Below are 21,541 nucleotides of genomic sequence, written 5' to 3' on the forward strand. Positions count from 1 at the left end.
AGACAAAAATGAATGCTAGTGAGGACATGGCCTTCTGCCCTCCAGCTTCTCTGTTCTCCTGCAATAAAAGAGCTGGAGTCAAGGTGAAGGTTGTATGGGCCTATGTAGCACAGTTAACAGATCTGGGATCCTAATTTTTTTTCTGGATAGATAGGTACTGTACTTCTGAGGAACGCAGAAACGTTTAAAATTGAGCCATTCTCTTTTTGCACCTGACTACTACATGTTTGACAAGCTGGTGAGCTAACTCATCACATGTCAATCACACCTACTAAGGAGAAGCAAATGTTGCTTCCAGCAGGATAGAGGCAAAGTCTAATACTTAGTAATTGTATATTCACAATGAGAAGTGTGAATAAGGATGAGGATTTAAATCCTCACAATAAGGATTTGAAAATTGAGATTTGTGCTGTAGATTTAAATAACAGAATAAAGAATTTAATTACTATATAGCAAAAATGTTACCCACTGTTAAGAATAGACATGAATTATGTGTTTGGCTTATCGATAGTGATTTCTCTCTTCAACAAATCACAAGCCTTGATTTACTTAAAAGAATAATTAGCTGTTGTGCCAAAAATGTTGCACACTAGATTAAAAGCAGGCTGATTCCTTCAGGGTATGGTATCTAGTACAACGAATCTCACTTCTTGACTGAGAGCTATAGGCTGTCTTTATGCAATGACTGTCTTTGGAGAGGTAAAGGAAAGTTTCCACTTTGCACTCAAGGCTGCCTTTGAGACCATGAAATAAAACCAAACTGTAGTTTTAAGTTCTAGGCACTGGCATGTGACAGTGAAATAAGAGTGTTGATCTCAGTTGAACGCTCGGCTACTGAGATGCATCTCCAAGGCCCAGTGCAGACATACCAGTTTGACTCTCCAAGCTATATTGCCTTGTTTCAAGGCTGTACTGAGTTGCACTGCCCCTGGTTCATGGGCTGGATTGGGTATCTATGCATAGTGCTACATTGCATTACACAGCATGCGTATGGAAAATATAAGCTTTACATTTAAGACATTTGTTTAATCTTTGATAGGAAATCCAACGATGACTCCTGGGTGAGCAATGGAACCTACATGAACCTTAGAAAAGAACCTGGTTTTTCCAAACTGGACAATCCTGTCCTCTGGTGAAAGAGGAGCTAAGTGAAGATACTCTGTGCTGTATTCTTGGATCTGATTTGAAAGAAGTATATATAAAATATATCTATACGTACACACCTATAAATATCTATATATATATACACACACACATATATTATATGTGTGGGGTGTGTGTATGTGTGCAAGTGTGCATATCTCCAGAATTGTGCTTAATTTAGAATCTGATAACTTGTTTCCTTTACTTTGACTATTGCAGTGATTGAATATAAATATGAGTATAAATACCCTAACTTCTTTTTATAAAATATTTATTAAATAGTACTGAATGTTAACAGCAAGAGAGCAAAGAAAAGCTTTTACACTACTTTTCCAATATGTAATAATGTCAGTTTTGAGTTAACTTATGCCTTATTGAATTGCATTGGAGACAGTAGCATCAGCATCTCCTAGCTGTGCTGAGAAATCAGAGTGCAAGCCTTAGTAACTCAAACTGTAAGTAGGCTTCCACAGTTCAATGAGTAGTTCAGCTGTCTCTGGGCTGGTATAAATTGCTAAAACAGATTATCAGCTGATGCTGGAATCTGAGTGTGATCTTTTTCTGCCTATAGAAAAGATTTAAACAAGCTTTTGTTTCTATTAGCTTTCTCCTTAGCATTATGGAAGAGGTAGTTCTGAGCTTGTATCAGTGGTTCTACTGCCTTATACATAAACTGTACCCGGCTAAATGTAGAGCTAGAAATTCAGGAATCGCCAAAATTTTCCACTTGGAAAAATTTCCACTTCAGATTTATAGCCCCCAACAGGGCAAGAGGAGGAGATCATTTGTATATACTGCTTGAGCACTGACTAGATGAAGAAGCTCTCTCTTTTTCCAGTAAGTAAAATATATACAGAGCACGAAATCCTGTGCTTCCATAGCTTCATTTGTTTTTTGATTAACCTAAAAATTGCAACAATAAGACTTTTTAAAAAGTAAGCAAACATTGTTTTAAGCTAGAAATTTTTTCTTAGTATTTTGATATTTTCTACCTCTTAAGAAATAAACAGCATATTTAAGATATTGTATTTAAAAAATGACCATCTGCCTTATGGAGAAGTGTATGGAGTCTTTGATCTTTCTCTGTTTGTTATGTTCAGATAAATATTCAAGTGTCTTGCACTAAATCAATTGCATCCCTTCCCTGTAATTTTATACATATGGCTAGGTTTGTGAACTACTAAACCATAGGTCAGAAATTTAGCAGGAAACAAATGTAGCAGAAGTTGCACTTTTGAATGAAGATTATAGAGATGGGTGGTATTTTTGTTTTTCCCATCAAATCACAACGCCACAGTCGTTAAGAGAATATTTTGCATTCCTACCTATCTGCAACTCAAGCCTGACCCATGATTCTTCAAGTTTGTTCTATGTGTCTGTGACTCTCTGGCAACAATGCAGTTTCCAAGTTATAGATCTGTATCCTCTGACCACCACCGCCTCCTTTTCTTTTTCTTACATGCCACTTCAATGACACAAAACAAATCCAAACGTTCTTGGCATGTTAAACTGCCTTATGACTGGAACAACTGGACGTGGCATGGATAAGGGAGACTCCTAGAGGGACTAGTAGCTTAGAAGAGCTTGCACTTTACTGTGTGCTGCATTGTCCTAAAGAAAACCCATTAAAAATGTATCCATGTATTATATGTAACATGAAGGAAATACTATGAATGCTTCCATTTTAAAACAAATCTGTGATGTCAGTTTGGATGTATATTTGAATTCTGCTTTCTCTTACCTTGAAGGCCCATTGTCTTAGAGGCAGATAAATGCTTTTTCACCATTTTTCACTTTGCCCAGGAACTCTGTCTCACTATCATTTCTGTAATTTATTACCAATGAAGTTAGCATAATTCTTTCTATTTAATACGTCTTTTAAAGACTTGACTACTACGCCAACAGCTTACAACAAGGCAAGGTTCACATCAATATGGAGACAAAATCTGGGCATTGATTCCAAAGGAAATCTTAACCTTTGGGGGCTGTTTGGCTTTTCAAGGAAAGTGAGGATCTCTTCATGGCTTGTTCCCTTCCTGTGTTTTATTCTCGTATTAAAAGTCAAAACTTGGCACAGAAATGAGTTGATATTTGTAACTATCCTTGCTGTTGGTAATTATCATTTATACTAAAAATAGCATTCATTTAACAACAAAAGAGGGTAAGGGAAATTTAAAAAAAAAAAAGAGCTTTTAAGAAAGGGAGCAAAATTTGTGGAGGATGCATTAAACTTGCTCATTGTCATATTTGGCAGCTACTGTGATTACTGTCTGATCTGATTGCTGGGTTTGTATTGTCTATGTGTGGAGGGGATTTCCTTATACTTTGTGATATGACCTAATAGTTGATAGCATCTGAAATTAAAGGATTAGACGCCAAAAGGCAAAGTTAAAGAATTGTAATGCATTAAAATCAGCAGATGTTAAATGAAACTAATCTCATACTGGGTGCTTGAGTCATGATTTTTGAGAAATCAGACTGGCAGTGTTGCCTTGTATCTTACAGTCTAAAATGTCTAAAATACATTTGATTAATGACAAGAAGCATTGGGCTGAGTAGTACCTTATATAAAATTTTCTTCAGCAAAATTCCCATATCAAGAAGGTAAACTTCAGAATTTTACTATCATCTCCAGAAAAATAATGCCTGAGAATAATCCAGGGCATTTCTTAAATACATGAAGCAAAATCATTGCACAAGTAATAACTCCTTTTGTTAATCTCTGATACACATCTACAAACACGATGTAACCAGTTGTTAATGATCCTCTGAGCCTGTGTTTCCAACTGCAGTATAGGTGTCCCTGCTTAGTTTTGTATGAAACAATTGGGTTTAGTTGTTAAACTTCTGTCAACTGTATATTAAGAAGTAGAAGAAAATTGTCTTGATGTTACTTCTGTGTATTTCTGCATAAAAATATATTCATCATTCACAAACCTTAATATACTCTATACAGTTATTCTTGGTAAAATATGAAATTTTGGTAATTTTCTTCCCCCAAACTTCAGATGTGTTAATGGGTGCAAAACTTAGATTAGCTTTCTGCAATATAATTAAGACAGCTGTTGTTTTTAATAACTGACATTGAGGAACTTTTTTCCCCCATTTCTACCCTGAATGGTAAAAAGAATGTATCAGGCAACTTACTGCTTCCTTTCGTACAGAGCAGTGATCCCCAAGCTGTTTAGCTCAATTGATCAGTCTTCGAATTTCCTGATGACCATGGCCTGCTGTTATAGCTCTCTTATTTGACGACTTCATAAACATTACTTAATATGATTTTGGATGGCAGTTTGAGAAGCACTCATCTAGCACTGCCTTTCTTTGTGTATCCCTTCACAAAGTAAAAAAACTCACTGTAAACTTACGTCAAGATGATGGAGCAGCTCAGGCCTTTGGGTGTTAAAACACTGGCTCAGTTTTCAAATTACACAGCAAAGAAAGAAAAAAATTCTGGGGAAATAGCATTTGTAGAAACAGAAACCCACAACTCTACTTCCAGATTTGCAGACTTGACAGTTACTGATTTTGGTGCAGTGTAAGCTTGGGATTATGAAACAGTGTAACTTGTTTAGGAGACTACTCTTGATAGCATGAAGTGCCCTTTAGACTAAGTGAAACTGGAGTGCACCATTTATCATTGTATTCCTTTCTTAATCTCTGCTCTCTGAGATATGCTTTATGTGTTAGTTTGCCAGCACTGATCTACTTCTTTTAGATGCTTTTTGAAATACAGATCCAGCAAAGTACTTAGGTTCTTTATACAGAGCTTGGAAAATTAGATGCTTTGAAGGAAGAGTGAAAACAGCCAAAATTTTGAGAAGGCAACATCCTAGAGATCTGTTCTTCCACCACCAAGGTTTTGAAGGACCCGAGAGAGGATTGCTGGTTTCTTTTAAAACCTGGCCCCTGAAGGAGGTGGTGGTTGCAAACACAGTCACCTTATTATTTGGCAGTTTAGTATTGAAGCCAGATCACTGTACAGAAAGGAACACAAATTCATGGGGCCAGAATGTACAACCAGGGACAGCTTTGGGGTTGCACAAAGGTCCAATGCTGGTCTCAAAAAAAACCCCAAAACCACCAACCTAACAAAAACCTCACCCTTTCCCATGCTACCCACTTTCCCTCAGCTGTTTACAGTCCTGTATAGATTTTCTATATGGCCCCTCATATCTGAAAGTCCTTATTCAGTGTCCCATTTTCTCTTTATTAAAAAAAATTCTGAAGAATAGGAAAACAGTACATTCTAACAAGCTTTTAAATGACAAATCATTCCTAAAAGCTAAAGTTAAAAACTTTCCCTGTAAGCATTGTGGCCTACTTCTGTATCTTTTCCTTGACTCTGAACAGATCTTTCTTCCCACTGGCACTCTGGAGTCAGACCACAGCCTGGTTTGGGTAGCGTGCTACGGAAACATGCAGCTATATCTGTTCAGCATACTCCTAATTAATGTCCTTGCATCTGCTTTTGTCTTCTGTCGTCTCTTCTAGATAACCAGCTTTGCAGAGCAGGAAATTTTCAGAATGTCTTATTTTATTCAATACAGCTTTTTTTTTTTTTTTTTTTTTTGTGTGTGTGTACAACTCATACAGAGGAGGCAAGCTGAAAAGGAGTGCAAAACTTGGCCCATAGTGTATATACAATAGAGATAAGGATGAAATCCAGCTTCTTCACATAACTGAATACATCTTGCAAGGGCTAGAGTCAGACGGTGCTATTCAAAGGAGTGAAGTTAAAATGGAAGGGTTTTTCTGCTTGAGTGTGTTTTCATTAATGGATTATGCCTACTATAAATAAAACTCACAGTATTAACTAACTCATCCTTTCTATTTTCTAGCTGCTGGTGGGTGCAAGTTACTCCAGCAGCTGTGGGTTCATAAGGAACTGCACATGTTATCTGGCTTTTCTGTTGAAACTTAGTAAATGCTGTAACTTACCACCAAATGTATTATTGTACTGCTCAGTTCTTACTGTTCTTGCTGCAGCTTTTGAAAGCAATAAGAGAAATTTTCCACATAAATAGTTGCCATATGTTAAAAAATTATTTTAAGCAGTTCATTTTTTATATAAATTGTGGATTTGGTGTTTTTGTTGTGTAAAACAAAACTGTATTAAAGCTTATGAGAATGTTTAGGAGGGTGATGCACAAGAGGTGATGAGCTCCTTCAGTTCTGCACCTTTGAGATGGTTGGTATCCCTGAGAATCAGGCAGTCTTGTATTTACGTTAACAATATTTTATTAGTTCCAGTGTTGGAAAAGTATACCACATGTATGAGGTATTACATATGCAAAGCTGCTAAATGCTGAATTTGTTGTTTGTTTTGATAAGGCATTAGTGATTTCAGAATGAAGAAAGGTATCTTGTGTGTTAGAATTATCACTGACTTTCAGATTTTTGAGAAAACTTTCTGTAGTCAGGATCATTCCTGTTTTCTGCTTCACTTACTCAAAAAATTTGTAATAATGTTGGAACACCTTGATGCACAGTTTGATTTATTATTTTTGTCTCTGTAACCAATTTAGTTGGATGTTAATAAATCATACTTGCAAAAGGTCATAGAGCACCCTGACTTTTTCCCAGGGGTTGTAAGCATCTTTCTTCAAAGGTTGTTAGTGACAGCTGAAATAAGTCTAGCTGCTGTAGTGATCTGTGCTTTTTACACTTGCCAAAACAGCAAGTATGAAAGAGCTTCCATCTGCTAGAAGCTGTATTTATCACTCTTACAATCTGTCTGGTAGCTGTGCAATGTTCCAGTTGTTTACCAGTTACCTGCACACACTGTACAGCACTGTTGCATGGCTGTTATGCCAGACACTGGGGCAGGGAAAGGGGTAAGCTGGTGGAATTCACTGATAGCTGGAAGCTGATTCTTAAAAGCAGTTTTTAGTAGACAGATGTGCAGCATAAATGTTATGCTTTAGTATGAATGTGGAGACCACAAACCACATGTTTTCCATAAAACAACTTTTAAAAACAAGGAAACATAGTACTTACTGAATAAAATAAATAAATGGAAGGAAATGGTATCAATGTGGTATTTTCTTCCTCAGAGGTGGTGATTCAGGACAGCTCTGCCAATCATATCTCAACTATGTCTCGTGGTCTCATCATATGTGTGTACGATGCAATACGTATGGATTAGGATTTTGAAAAATATGGGAGTATAGTGAGTGTAATTGCTGACCAACCTGTAATTCCTGACTGCAGTTCTGCAGCACTTCCCAGGCTCAGTGTGTAGAAAGATTTGGTGAGAGGGAGCATGGAGGTTCCAGGAAAAGCTGGGAAAATTGGATCAATAAATCTGCTACCACGCAAAATGTCCTCAGCTGTTGTACATGGCAGAATAAGGATAGAGGCCGAAAGAAAAACAGCTTTTATAGTGGGCAAGAATCAGCTCCTGTTTTTTGAAATCCAGCCATTTTGATTCTGTATTGGGTTAAGAACTTTGAAACTTGCTTATAATGTCAGTGGGAATCACTTCATTGTTCTTTACTTTCATAGAGATCTAATATGCTTTAATTGGTACCTGAAATAACTAGCATTTAGTTCAACCTGCTGGGAAAATAGCAGTTTACAGAAGCAGTAATATTTTTTTCATAGTTATAAAAGGGAAAGGAAGATGGCAAGGGATGCTCTTTATTGGCACCCTAATCATGAACACCTGGGGCAGCAGGAACTTCTCTTGCAGAGAAATGGATATGGAGTGAATTTCTCATGATTGCCCCTGGAGCTAATAACATGCCAGGTACCACAGTGTGGTCAGTGCTACCCAGACAAAACAGGCTGTTCTCCCCTGCAGAACTGTAAGGTAAAGTTGGCTCATATAGACCTTGCATCCAATTTGTGTTTAAGCTCAGTTGTCTGTTCATTTACAGTAATCTCTATTTAAAGTAATTTTGCTTACTGCAAAATGATTCAAACCACCATAGCGTGAAGAAAAACAATGACAGCTGAGCAAAGCTTGCTCTGCTCTGTATAGTAACTGACACATCTTGGCTTCTTTTTCCTTTTTTTTTTTTTAATGCCTCTGTTACATTTCTTTCATCTTGCAAACATTGCTCTCCATGCTCAATTTGCTGATTTTTAAGTTAGACCCCCTGTAGTGCAGTGGATGCATAAGAATTTCTAGGGTTACTCTCAGTTTTTAAATGGGGTTAAAAGCTGACCAGGTGCCAAGTTCTGCTGAATATACTTACGAATTTGTATCTTTGCTTACTCTGTACCAAGGGAAATATTTGAAATTGCTATGTGTAAACCCTCATTTGAGGTAAATCAACATTGCTCTACTGAGCTGAGTATAAGTGAGGCTTAAGGTAACTGAGAGTTTGACTCTGTGGGTTCATTGATGTAAATTTTTACAGGCTCTTGGAACAATAAAAAATTCCTGGAAGACAAGATGTTGTGTACGAACATCAGGTGATGTTTCTGTCTGTAATTTCACAGACTTCAGGAATTACTGGCTTTCTCTAAGTGTTAGGGCACTACTTGAGGATTTTTTTGAGCTGATGTTTCACTTGCTATTTTACTAAGACCAGCTGTTAAAATTTGAAAATATGATTTTTTTCCTTAGTTAACATTGTTTTCTTTATTAGAATTTCTTTAATAAAAAATTGCTTTCCTAAATTACAGATGTCTTAGTTTTTAACTTGTGTTGAAAAAAAAAAAACAAAAAAGAAGCCATGAAAAAGGCTGCAGTAAATCTAGTTTGAATTACTGCAGTACATGCCTTGAAAAATCCTTTCCTTCTTAGGTTTTACGAGGATATATCTGCAATGCCTAGATTGCTGCCTAGAGCAAGGAAGATTATGTAGATTTATCAATAGATGAGAACCTGTCTCATAGCTGAGAGAGATTTACTGTTTTGTTTACTCTTAGGTTTGTTATCATTTCAGCCATTGACAGACTGAAGATGGAGTGGAGTCAAGAGATCATCCTACTTGTATTCATTGTTTGTTACTTGCACTTCAGTCAGTGAAACAAATCTTGTGAAAGCAGCTAGAGCTATATAATGGCTATATAGGTTTTTTGGATGGGAAAATCAATTTTCTTATGAAGTTCAAAAATAGTGCACCAAATTCTTAAGTCCTTCCGTAGGAAAAACTTCTACTGGGGACTCTGCCTGAGAAAGAGCACCGTAAATAGGTCAGTTAGAGGAAGCTTGACTTTTTCTGAGTTCTCTAGTTACCAGAGGGTGGTGAGCCTAGCCCATCTTTAACCTGTCCCCTTTCATTTTAGAGAGACAGTAAAACTTCAGTCAAAGTTGGTGGAGGGTAGAGAACTCAAGGATATTATATTCTCACCTTTTGTGAGTATCAGAAACTGGAAAAGAGATCTGGATGTGCCATGTTACAAGAAAGGCTGTAGTAGGAGCTCCACTGCATTTTATCTAGCTGCAAAGCTTCCTAAAGCTGATGCTCATGTGAATGCTTTGGTCTTGATACCAACAGGAATTGATTGCTTGAAATGATGGGGGAAAGGAATGAGACGAATGAGTATATACTGTTGAAATAAGATTCTCAGTAGTGAAGTGTGCTGTCACAAGGTCCTAGCCAAAACAATGGCTGCAGTTCATGCTTTCCCAGTACCAGTTGTTCATTGTTTCCTTTCATACTAACCAGGACACAGCTGGTCTTCCTTCTCTCTTAGAAATTGCATTGCTCACACTGTGGTGTATTGGCATTGGTGAGGCTGGACAGTGTGGAAGAACTAAATAAGCCCCAGCTCATCCTGACTGTGACCAGTTCTGCAGGACGAAGTGCATTCCTATCTCCAGGTTGCAAAGAAGGTAGTACTGGCAATAAGAAAACCATCTACCCAAGGTTACTTGCATCACCCGTTACAGATGCTACTCACCCAAATCAATGCGTCATTCAGACAAACAAGGGCAGTACCAGCAGCAAGAACACCAGTTTCAGTCCTATGATAGAGCAAATAAAATACATGTTTAATTGTCAGAGAACAGGCCAGTACTTTGTTTCATATGAGGTTTTTTGCAGCATAGTGAAGACCTGGTCTGTATGTGCAACTGCAATATAACAAACACCTGGAGTGGTGTGACTCTAGCCCTAGCCACCACTTGTACAAATTTGCAGGACACTACTGTTGTCCCCTTCTGTTCAGGACAGCTGCAGCCTTTCATGCCTACCGATCTGTTTTGACTCGCAGCACCCCTTTTATGGCACCTTGCTGTCTTTTGGGGCAACACTGTTGCATAACATAAAAGGAACTCCCATGCAATTAGCAGCCCACGCAGTTTTGAGCTGTTTGGCAGCCCTTGCTCCTTGTTTCAAGAACCGTTCTTTTCGTTCTGCTTCTCTTTAGTGGGAAAAACCAGGTGTGTTCTTACCGCAATGTCTGTAAGACATTGAAAAGAAAACCCTTCGCGTGCTGAAACTAGGAGGCACCAACAGCAAGGTGAAAAATGAAATGGCTTTAAGAAGAAACATGAGGCCTTAGTCTTGGAACCCAGCGGGGCTGAACTATCAGCCCTGTACAAAATGGGGTAGGTGTTTTCCTTTTGTCCTCCCTTGCGGTGTGCATTTCCACAGCAGAAGGTGCAGACAGCCCCTGGCAGCTCCTGCTGCAGAGACCCTGGGAAGATGTAGGAGCCCTGACTCGCCTTGTAGTAGCAATGCAGCCTCACAGCTCCTCAGAACACTCTGGAGCCACTGGCTTCTTTGCTGTTTGTGGTCTTCTCCTCAGTGCATCTGCTACTTTTGTGGGCCATGGCCTGCTTCAGAGATCTCTAAACAAAATTCTCGATTTTATCTTTGTGGGTACTTAAAAATGCATTTACTTTGTTCTGAAGAAACCCCTTTCAGATGGCCCTGGAACAGGAATTCCAGTTCTGAAAGAGAGATTGAGCTGACAATTAATAGGTAATGAGAATGGGGGTTAAGGAGTTGCAAAATAACTGGGAAATAAAACAAAGGAGGCACAAAAACCAAAAGGGAGACAAATTTCTTCTAAATCATAATAAAGCTATTGCTACAAATGTTGTAGTAGATGAAAACATGTGTCTGGTGTTATTCAATGAAATATTAATGTTAGCTTCTGAACATTTTGCGAGGTTTGACTGCGGCTGTGCTCCAGTTCTGTGTCAGTGTAATACAAACACCATCCGGCCAGCGGCCTTGTGGGGAGCTGCAGTTACATACTGCGGTTTCTTTGGAAAATTCTGCCCAAATCATTTGCTCCCACAGTTAGATAGTGAGTGGTTTTGAGGGCTCTTGTGCATACACATCCATTCAGAGGATGCAAGAGGAATTGTCTGTACCAGAATAAACCTGGGGAGATGATCAAAGAAAACTGTTCCTTACAGTCAGCTTTTCTCTTCACAGGCAGCTTCAGTAACAGGCTCTTCCCTATAGATCATTTAACTCCTCGTTTTGCCAATTTTGTCCTAAACTTTCTATGTATTCTTTTGATGCACTTTCCTTAGTTCTTCCCTTCACTGTAATTTTAAGGTTGTCTATAAATAACAATCAGTATGAACTGCACTAATTTTAGGATCACATTTTTTATTGATCTGAAAATGTAACAGTAGAACAATTACAAGTGGAAGCACAATTTATTAAATCAATGCATATTATGCAATAATTTACAATCAGTTGTACCTTGCTGCCCATAGTACTAGGCACTGTACAGCTATACTTTAAATAGTGCCATGTGCTGTACAGTTATATTTTAAAGAAAGAACCCTGCCAGAATGCTTACAGTCTGAAACGTGTATGTGTGCAGAGACACAATGATGAAAGGCCTCATTTTTTGGAGGCTCAGTGACAGGTATCCTCTGTTTGCAATGTTTTATTGAAAAAAAAATCCTAATATTTGCTATTTTAACACAGTTCATCATTTGACTTTGTGGGTCCTGTTCCAACTGGCCAAGAACCAAAGATGTAAAAAGAGAAGAAAAATTAAGAAGCATAGGGAATAAGCTTCATTTCAGATTTTATTACTGATATATTATTTAGACTTCTGTAGTTTAATGTGGAATAATATGCTTTTAAAATAACTGTTTATGTAGGACCTACATAAATGTTTGAGCCTCCTACACAGTAGTTTGATAGCCATTCCTTTTGGCTAATTTATGAGGCAGTCCTACTACTTAAATAGCTTGAACAATATAGCAGCCAGATGGTTTTTGATAAAACATTAATGAGACCAGATGGTTCATAATAAACTATTATGGGAAAAGACTTTTGAGACATGCAAGAAACATTATCTATTCCTAAGTCTTCTTTTATCTTTATTGCAAAAGAAATAAAGTTCTGTAGCTGCCATCTAACTACAATTTAAAGTTAGAAGCACTTAGTTCATGCAGCTTCATGCAAATTGTCCTCCCTGTTATTCTTAGAGATATCACTAAATGACTCCTTAGGTAACCACAATCTATTAGACATGATCCTAGCCTACCCTTTCTGCAATTTTCTTAAAATCATGGGAAAATCAAATAATCACAAGGTTTTCATAGGTAGATCTTTAGAAAGTTACAGCTACCCTAAAACACTGTCACTGCAGGGATAAGGGAGCTTTTACAGCAACAGAGGGGAGCCCTGTGCCACAAAACATGTACTACAGAAAGGTAGATATAGTACTGTTTCCCCCCATGCCAACATCAATACTCGAGGCACCAAGATCTGACTGAGTTATACTGAACACATCTGCCACCTCCTGCATCTCAGTGTGGCACTCTCCAGTTGTCCTTCCAAGGGACTAAAAGATCCAGAAGTGAACTCTTTTTTCCTCCTATTGGTCCCTAAAGGTAGCAGAGATGAACCTGACAATAAAAGATAGCCTCAAAATAGTGGCCAAACTCATCTCACAGGCAAAATCTTCAGATGGTTAAAGATGTCACCTTCCCATTGCCAGCATTAAGAGCCAAATGGACAGAAGCTCACATAAACAGGTAGGAAAATGGAGCAGAATGGCTTTCTGGCTGCTTTGAACACACACGGTCCCTCCTGGCTTACTGCACCCTCCCACTGGTTTCCCTTAAGCAGGGCACAGTAACATGCTGTTTGCTAAGCCTGTTGCTAGCTGCTGGCAGTGTGGCAGGGCTGATGACAGCCGTACCAGAGGAAGAGCAAAAAAGCTGTTTGCAACAGGAAATGTTTTGGAGGACTGAATGGTATAGGCGAAAACTACAGAGCATCCCTCCAAAACAGGAGATGAATATTAATATGAAATATAAATGAGACTGGTTTGTTGATTTGAAAGAAAGGAAGAGAAAAAAAAAATGCTGCTCAGATCTTTTATTCTTGAAAAAGGAAATGGGGGGAAAAAGAAGTTCATTCTTTTGCTGATTTGGCTTATGTTGCTGGACACCTTTAAAAAGATTTGCTACCCTAAGTACCCTTCCTTTCTAAATAGAAGCCCAAAATAGTTTCACACTTTCTTCCCATTTCCTCCACAGAACTGAAGCCAGCAGACCCTTCTCCAGCCAGTGTGAGGGTTTAAAAAAAGCCTAGCACACAGCAACAGAGAGCTTTGGACAACCTTCTGACACATCAATGCACAGGCTGAATTTCAGTGAGCGCTTTCTAGCCAGGCTGGATGCAGCCTGAAACAACTCGTTGATGGCTACAGGGCATTATATACCATTAGTACTGCTGTTAATACTGCCCCCGTGAAAGCACTTAGAAAAGTTTTTAAGATAAGAGACAAAAAAAAAATAGCCATTAAAGAAATTCCCCTTTGCAGCCAATTTTGGACTTACATCCTAATGTCAATGGTTCAAAAAAAAGGCCAGATTATGCCATCATACAAACAAACAAAAAAAAACCAACCAAAAAAACAGCCCCCAAAACCAACCTAATGCCAAACGCCTATACCATACAAAGACCTTTTCCGTACCTGGTAGGAATAACCATTCTGCAATGCTGACATCTTGTGGTGGCCTGCTCAATTATTTCTTATCTTAATATGCCTGAGGAATTTCACACAGAGGTGTTCAAAGAGCATACAACGATTGTGTTGGGGTTTTTTTTTTTTCCTTTCAGACTACTATCTTTTGTGTAATTACTCACTTATTATGGGCATTACTCATTTTTTCAGTTGTGGCTGTGAAGTTCTCGTGTGGATTGTCTCACTTCACTTATTTACTTAAATGAGGTAGCTAAATCTTGTCCCATACCAAAAGCAGTTTATCCCAGAGGCAGAAGTTTCCGGTTTTCTCCCCCTGCTCTTTCTGCAAGAGGATCTTCTCATGCAGAAGTGCTGCATTTCATGCCTCAGCTCAGGAGATGGACTGCGTGGCAGACAGATCCCAATGCAGACCACACTCACAATGTGTATTTCTCTGATACAATGTTCTCCCTGCTGGCATCCCAGTGGGTCATGAAGTAACCCTGTGCTGTGTTTTGACTGTGCAGTACACCTGAAGAGCATTTCCATGAATACTGAAGGCTCAAGGTGAGAGTTCAATCCTAAATGTCTCCTGTTTGCAGCCAGTTTTGATAACAGTCTTTGAAGCCTCTAAGTTAATTGCTGCATAGCCCCAAAACTGTTTGCTAACACCCAGACCTATGTTTCTGCCTCTTCTAATTAATGAGAAGCATCTGAAAACTATCCTACTTTGGCTTGTGCCTTTCAAGTGGATAGATTTCTGTTCAAAGTTTTTTCTTGAAAAGATGGTAATATTCCTGGTGTGGGCGCCCTTTATTTGGTGTGCGTGCAACTGCTGGTAACATCCTTAAAATGGCTAGCAGGTTTCACTGGGGTTTTTTTGTGTCCTTCCTCCCCAGTGAATATTTCCATGGTAATGTGGTTCAGTGCAACTTCCTGGCTTGGTTTCTCAAAATATGCTGTAGCAGACACTTGCATTTGAAATGAATCACACATTGCCACTCCCTGGAAAAACACATGATAGCTGATGAAACATGTGCTATTAGTGGCCACTGTGGGAGATTATTACTGGAGCTAGCGATTCTGCAGCTTGATGCTGATCCTAAAAAGAGATCTCCTGAGGATGTATGGGTGCTTTTTCTCAAGGTGAGGCTCTAAGAATGGAGCTTTATATATATTTTTTTTTATTAGTCCATAAAAAGTAAATGATCACAAATGCAGATACTGACTTAGTTCCATTCAGGCTATTTGTTCAAATTTCTGTAAGCAGGTGCAACCCCAGAAGGGAAATCTATTTATCATTGATTCACTAAGGATGTCACCTGAGGGAATCAGAAAGGGGTGATGGATTAAAATCTGCTGAAATTAACTGGAAGTTTTGGATAATGTATGTAGTTAAACAGAAGGGAAGAAATGGATGCTACTTTAGCTATATGCACTAACTGTTACCTCTCACCCAAGACTGTTCATTTAAGTACATGCAACTTTCAACTTCCCTTTGTTCTGAAGTCCTGCTGTTACTCCATTAAGACCTGGTGATGTGACACTTGTGACTATACCCCACAGCCTCAAATGCTCTCTCTTCAGACCACAAGGGAAGTACCTGGCCTGTGGCACGGTTCACTTGAAAAAGATTTCTCTGATGTTTATTATCTTGAAAAGCTACTCCTTGGGTTTCTGCAGACTCATCTGTTTCCCACTGGATCAGTCCTTAGGCATCATAACCAACCAAGTTGTTTTATTCTGGCGTTGCATTGTTTTCAGAGGGCTGAGATAAAGCGTCAGGGCTCAGCTTTTCATGCTGTGGTTCATGAACCTGCCCCGTGTGCTCCATTGACCACATTTCTCATTTTCTGCAGTGCTGCTGTTCAAGGTCCCTGGACTGGGGACCTTGGCTTGTAAGCTCCCGTTCGGACCGCTGGGACTTCGCAAGGCCAGCAGTGCAAACCCACGGCCGAAAACGTGGCAGGGCTGTTGCTTCCAGCATGTTTTTTTCACGCAGGGCACCGCTCCTCTGCATTTCTGACCATGGGTGATCCGAGCCAGATTTGGGAGGATGCCACAAAAATTTCCTTTTTAATTGTGTCGCAAGATATCACCGTCAGGCAATTACCAGCAGGGAAAAGAAGCCACCTGTGTTATTTGACGGGAAGAAACCATGCAAAACCAGCTGTCCCACCCCGGGGCTGAGCTGAAGGGAGCAATCGAGCCCTCCACCTCAGCCCCTCGCAGGGCCGCCCCACCGCACAGGGCCGCCCCACGCGGAGACCTCCGGCTGGCCGCCTGTGCCGCACAGCTCCGTGCCGCGCCCGCCTCGGCCAGCAGCCCAGGCCGCCCGTCCCCTGCCTGCAACCACCTGACGGCGGGATTTTCAACCCCCGGGGCGGATGAGCCAGGCCCGGTGCGGGCAGGCGGGAGGGATGGCGAGGGAGGCAGAAACCGCCCCGGCATTTCGGAGGAGAACGACGGCAGCGCCTCGGCCTCTGCCAGGCGCAGCCCGGCCCGCCTGGCATGTGCTGGGGCGGCGGCCCTGCGCCGCAACATGGCGGCGGCGCCTCGACCAGCGCCCCGAGGCGCGGCCACCGCGCCCTCCCCGCTCGGCCTGAGCACCCGGGCGGGGCTTGCGCTCCTCCCGCCTCGCCCCTCGCCGCGCCGTACCGCCGGCAAGAAACCCCCTCTGCTGTGGGGGCTTCGCCCCCGGCCGCTCGCGGAGCTTTGCCCTCGGCACCTCGCCTCAGGGCGCGGCGCGGCTCGGCTCGGCTCGGCTCGGCACGCCCCGCGGGCGGAGCTCGCCGCATCCCCGGGGCCCGGCGGCGGGGATCGCCGGGAGAGCCGTGAGTACGGGAGCGGGCCTGCGGAGGCGGTGGGGGGCGGCCGCGGCCGCCTCCCCAGCGCCTGCTGAGTGGCCCCGGCCGCCGCCGCTCCTCCGTTCCCGGCGGCGGGCTGAGCCCCCCCCCCCCGCGTCCCGCCGGCTGGTGGGGGCAGGCGCGGCGGGGTCTCGGCGCGCCGTGTGCCCCCCGCCGCCCCACCCGACCCTGCCACACGCTCAGCAGGAGCCACTGCGGCCGCCTCGCTGGCTGCCGGCGCTCCGCTTTCCGTCCCTGCCAGCCTGCCCGTCTGCGCCCTCCGCCTTCGCGGGGCGGAGGGGGGGAACGCGGCCGAATGGCTGCGGTTCTCGTGTGGTGGTTTTGAGAGGGGTTTAAGCGGGGGCCGCAGGAGCGTTTGAGGGGGATCCCCGCGCTCGGGCGCCTGCCAGAGCCGCCTCGGCGCAGGTCGCGGTGAGGTAGCCCCTGGCTTGCTCACCAAGGAGAAGGGCAGCTTGGTCCCGTTCCCGAAACGTGCCGCTCCCGCCGCAGGCCCTCGCACCTCCGCCTCGCAGGGCGGCAGCTGCCGGCCCCGGGTCAGGGTGCCGCGTCCCTGTTGGGTGCATTGAGCCGCTGTGGTTTTGTGTGGCGTCAAGGCTTCGGAGGCGCGTGCCGTGAAGTCCCCGAAGCACAAAAGAGGGCTACGTCCAGGGCTAAAATACACTGGATGTGTTTTCGGGGACTGCATGTGTTCAAGGACTGAAATTCCTTGTGTGAACATCCCTGCTAGGCTTTGCGTGTTAGCTTCTTTGGGTGTTTTTTAATTTAGATTATCTAGAAAGGAGGTGAGAATAATGATAAGGTTTTGTAATAAAACACACGTTCTGCTTGTCATCACTTCCACGCTTTAGTTGCCTTTCGGCGTAAACTCCGACTTCATTAGGATTCAAAGGCCATTACTGCTGCTGCACAGCAGAGTTAATGCCTAGCAGCTCTTCTGACACCGCAGCTCCCGCGTGGTTGTCTGTGGCCTTCAGGGGTTGTATTTCCTTACCGCTTGGATTGGCAAGGGATGTGCTGACATTTGGCGATCCAGTTGTCACCCTCTTCCCGAATTCCCTGTGTACTGTGCCCGGTGTGCTAGGTAATCTTATGTTAAGTGGAAAAAAAAAAAAGCTTTTTTTGTATCTTTCGTAAAGGTCAGTGTATGTGTACACAGAATGTAAGAAATATTGGGCAACTGTTGAGAACTTGCTTTTGTGCCGATAAAGGTAAACGCTGATTATTCATAAAATGTTTCTTAGGAGCTAATGTCTCACTATATTGAGTTAGGGAGCTGTGATAAAGGAAAGAAGCAGGGTAAGATTTGTTTGTTTAAGTAAATAATGAAGTTGCTGTAAAGATCTTCACTTCATCTCATCCTCTTCGTTGAATAATCGTCCTGTAGCCCAGGTTCAGCTAATTTTAAATTTCTCAGTAGGCAAGGAAGGTACTCCTTCCTTTTCTGCTTTCGTGCCTAGCTATCAATCTGCAAGACTGAATTCACTCTGGCAGGCTCTTCCTACCAGCTTTGATACCTTCCCTTTTAATTCTACCAAACCAAGCACAACTCTAACAAAATATCCGGAGGAAGAAACTCCAAAGGCAGAGTTCTCTCAATGCTCTGTCCGTAACCACTCCATGTCCATTCAGTCAGGATGCCATCAATCCTGGTAGCTGTATTAACTCCCTGATGTTGGCTAAGGGCATATTCAATTGCTCTATGTCTTTGTTTTGTGAACTAGTGAAACAAGATATTTGGGTGCATTTTAGAATTTGTGTTAAAGGCACTATATCCAAAGAGACGTAAACAGGAATTTGGATAGAATATTCTTGCTTTGCAGGTACAGCTGCACCAGCAAATGTGCTCCCTGCAAAGACGTTCACAGCACAGCAAAGTGTACGAGATGCTGACGTTTTCATTCTGAGTCTGAAGACAGTCCTGTCTCTCCTGCCTGGTGAGTCTCAGCAGTCCTCATAAGCACTCTGTGGTCTTTCCTGGATGTCCTTTTTTGCTAGTCAAAAGTGTGGTGAGGGGGAGTGAAGACAAACCACCATGAATCGGGAGTTTTATAGAACGGTGTTAATGGTTCTCATGAGATTTAGTGAGTGTGTACTAATGCCAAATCATAGGAACTGGTTTTTGCAATTTGTCTTGTGATAAACTCCTCAGAAATTGGTGGGCCTTTTTCTTTTCAGAGACTATGCCTATGTGAGTTGGTTATGTAGGAGTGGGATCAGAATGAGTGAACAGTCATGTAAAGCACAGAAATGTTTGAAGAGGGTTATGCTGGGGAAAAGCGGCTAATGCAGGCAATGAGAATTTTCTTGATGGTCCCTTCCATTACAAATCAGTCATCTGGTTGGTTGTGAAATACAGTGTCATGCAAAAGAACTCCCAGGGAAAAAAAAAACTAGTTTTTTGGGCTTTTGGGGGGTTGGTTTGTTTGTTTTGTTTTGTTTTGTTTTTTTCTGCTGCAGTGGAGCCGCATTGCTTATTTGGTTAAAGTGTTCTCACTGAGATTAAAACCAGGGAAATTAAGGAGGAGAAATTTAAGAATGCAAAAAATCAATCTCAGTTCAGAGTTTAGGAAAAGGTCAGAGAACAAGAAAGTCAGTGGAAGTACTCCCAGTGCCTATAGCTGGGGCTGTGCTGCAGGTTTCTTGCAGCCACAATTACAACTAAAGTCCCCAGAGACTCTTCAGTAAAATGTTATGCGACTTTGACGTTGTTCAAATCCTTTCCATGCAGGCATTGCTGGGAAACACCCTTTACTTGCTTACATAGAGAACTAAGAGTAGGCCATAGGAGTTTCATGAGGAGGTAGATATCTCAACATGAATTGGTTAAATACTGTGTGAAATACTATCTGAAATGGGATTTGGGAAAAGCTAATGGAAAGTTCCCATCTTTTAGCAAAAGTTTCCCCTTTTAGCAAAAGGCTTTTTTTTCCCTCTGTCCTCCATCTGATACTAAAACACGGAGCCTGTGGTCCAACCACTAATATCTTTATTCAGTTTTCCATTTTCTCTCAATAATCCTGAGTACCCACTGCAATATCAGTTTTTGTTTGAAGTCTGTTCTAACTTATTCTGGCCTGTATTTGTAAATGAGAAATCTAACATCTCTGCGGAGCAAGACAGATAGTTAATCATGAACATGTGGATAGCTGGCTAAGACATCTTATGATTTTAGTTGAACTTCCCAGTCAGTGTCAGCTGGGGAGTTCAAAGGAATGCTGCCGACTTTAAAAACCTGATTTAATTCTGGAAATGTCGTTGGATCAAGTAACAGAGAGTTGAAAACCTTAAAAATATTGGATTTTTTTAAAAAGATCAAAAATTAATTTATTAGAATTGTGTGTTTAACACTTGTGAATGGTCATTTTTACCATTTCTCCTGTGAGTTTAGCAAGTCTCCCTTATTGAGAAAGTTCCTTGTAAATAACAGCAAAATGCATTGCTTGAGATAAAGAAAAACCTTACACAATAAGAGATGCCAGTATTTTTTAATTTAAGAGATTCAAAAGCTAGAATAAAGTAATGTAAGTAGCTGTTTAGCACATACGAATAACAGTTGCAAATAACATACGTTCAATTTAGCTGTAGTTATGCTAATGGAAAACAGAAAATTGGAAAACATCGAAGGTAAAAAGGTTCAGAAAGAAAAAAATTAACTGGGACTTTCCAGAGGTATAGTTTAGAAACAAAACTTAGTCACAAAGTTGCCAGCAGAAATACTTGTTGCTTTTTATAAAATAATTGTTATTATCCCTATATGTGTTTACTCACTATTAAAAAGATCAAGATAATTTGTGTGAATAATACCCAATTACCTTACATGGAATAAGATAATTTTATGTTAGGTGATAAAAGAAGCATTCTGTGGGGAGGCAGAAATCCTCTGCTGTTGTACCAGTGCTTTCCTCATCCCAGCCAGTCTCTGCTGGGTGCTCATTGGTAGATGCTTTTTCGTAGAATTTCAGGTAAGCTGTGTAAGTTTTTTTCCTCCCTAACAGATTAATTACCTGTGATTGTTCCTTGAAGGAACTTCTCAGTTGTAGATTGGAATATTTATTTTCTCACAGGTTTATTTTCTTTCTTCGTTATCTGCATGATCATAAATTTCATGCATTATTATTGTAATGTTTCAGCCTTGCATATCATGTTTGCAGCATGTCATTCTTTGCTTATTCACTGTTGCTTATTTAAAATTTTAACTAAAATTATTTTGTCTGTTACTGTGAAAACTTTTTTACTTTGGGATAAGTGGTTTGAACTGTCATGATTCCCAGCTCAGAGTGGAGAAGATGGGGTGAAAACACTAGCTGTTCCTGCATTAATACCAATACTATGAAGAACTTCTTAAAGTGACAATGTAAATATTTATACTTTCCAGCTGCAGTTGTTGAAAAACATGTATTCGTTCAGGCTTTAATTGATTCCCCAAGATGTTTGCAAAAGCAACAAAGAATTTTGTGAGAGAAACTGACGGTGGAGGTGATTTGATCCCTGTCTCCCACTTGAACGCCTCAGACAAGCTGCAGCTTCTGAGCTTAGTTACGAAGAGGAAGAAATTCTGGTGCTGGCAGAAGCCCAAGTATCATTTCTTGACAGTCACCCTGAGTGATGTGCTTACTGAAGACAAACCGATAAAACCAGGTAAACCCATACTTGGGCAGCACTATTACTGCAGACAAAAA

General features: G+C 41.2%; 2 protein-coding genes across 15 annotated transcripts in view; both read left to right on the forward strand.

Moving 5' to 3' along the window:
• The window catches only part of OSBPL3 (oxysterol binding protein like 3), a 96,356-nt gene extending 89,651 nt beyond the window's left edge, over window positions 1–6,705 (forward strand). For all 8 annotated transcript variants that reach the window (XM_030009314.1, XM_030009320.1, XM_030009319.1 and 5 more), the window contains one exon: window positions 1,040–6,705. In XM_030009314.1, the coding sequence (XP_029865174.1) occupies window positions 1,040–1,136 (97 nt within the window). In that variant the 3' untranslated portion in view covers window positions 1,137–6,705. The remainder of the gene's footprint in view (window positions 1–1,039) is intronic.
• Window positions 6,706–16,518: 9,813 nt separating this feature from the next.
• The window catches only part of GSDME (gasdermin E), a 29,139-nt gene continuing 24,116 nt past the window's right edge, over window positions 16,519–21,541 (forward strand). The window contains exons 1-4 of one of the 7 annotated variants that reach the window (XM_030010280.2): window positions 16,519–16,829; window positions 18,683–18,796; window positions 20,705–20,824; window positions 21,238–21,500. In XM_030010280.2, coding sequence (XP_029866140.1) covers window positions 21,290–21,500 — 211 coding nt within the window. In that variant the 5' untranslated portion in view covers window positions 16,519–16,829; window positions 18,683–18,796; window positions 20,705–20,824; window positions 21,238–21,289. The remainder of the gene's footprint in view (window positions 16,830–18,682; window positions 18,797–20,704; window positions 20,825–21,237; window positions 21,501–21,541) is intronic. The other 6 variants (XM_030010273.2, XM_030010275.2, XM_030010278.2 and 3 more) reach the window with 6 other exon arrangements.

Source organism: Aquila chrysaetos, chromosome 3 (genome assembly GCF_900496995.4).
Source record: "Aquila chrysaetos chrysaetos chromosome 3, bAquChr1.4, whole genome shotgun sequence".
In the NCBI taxonomy this organism is placed as follows: Eukaryota; Metazoa; Chordata; class Aves; order Accipitriformes; family Accipitridae; genus Aquila; species Aquila chrysaetos.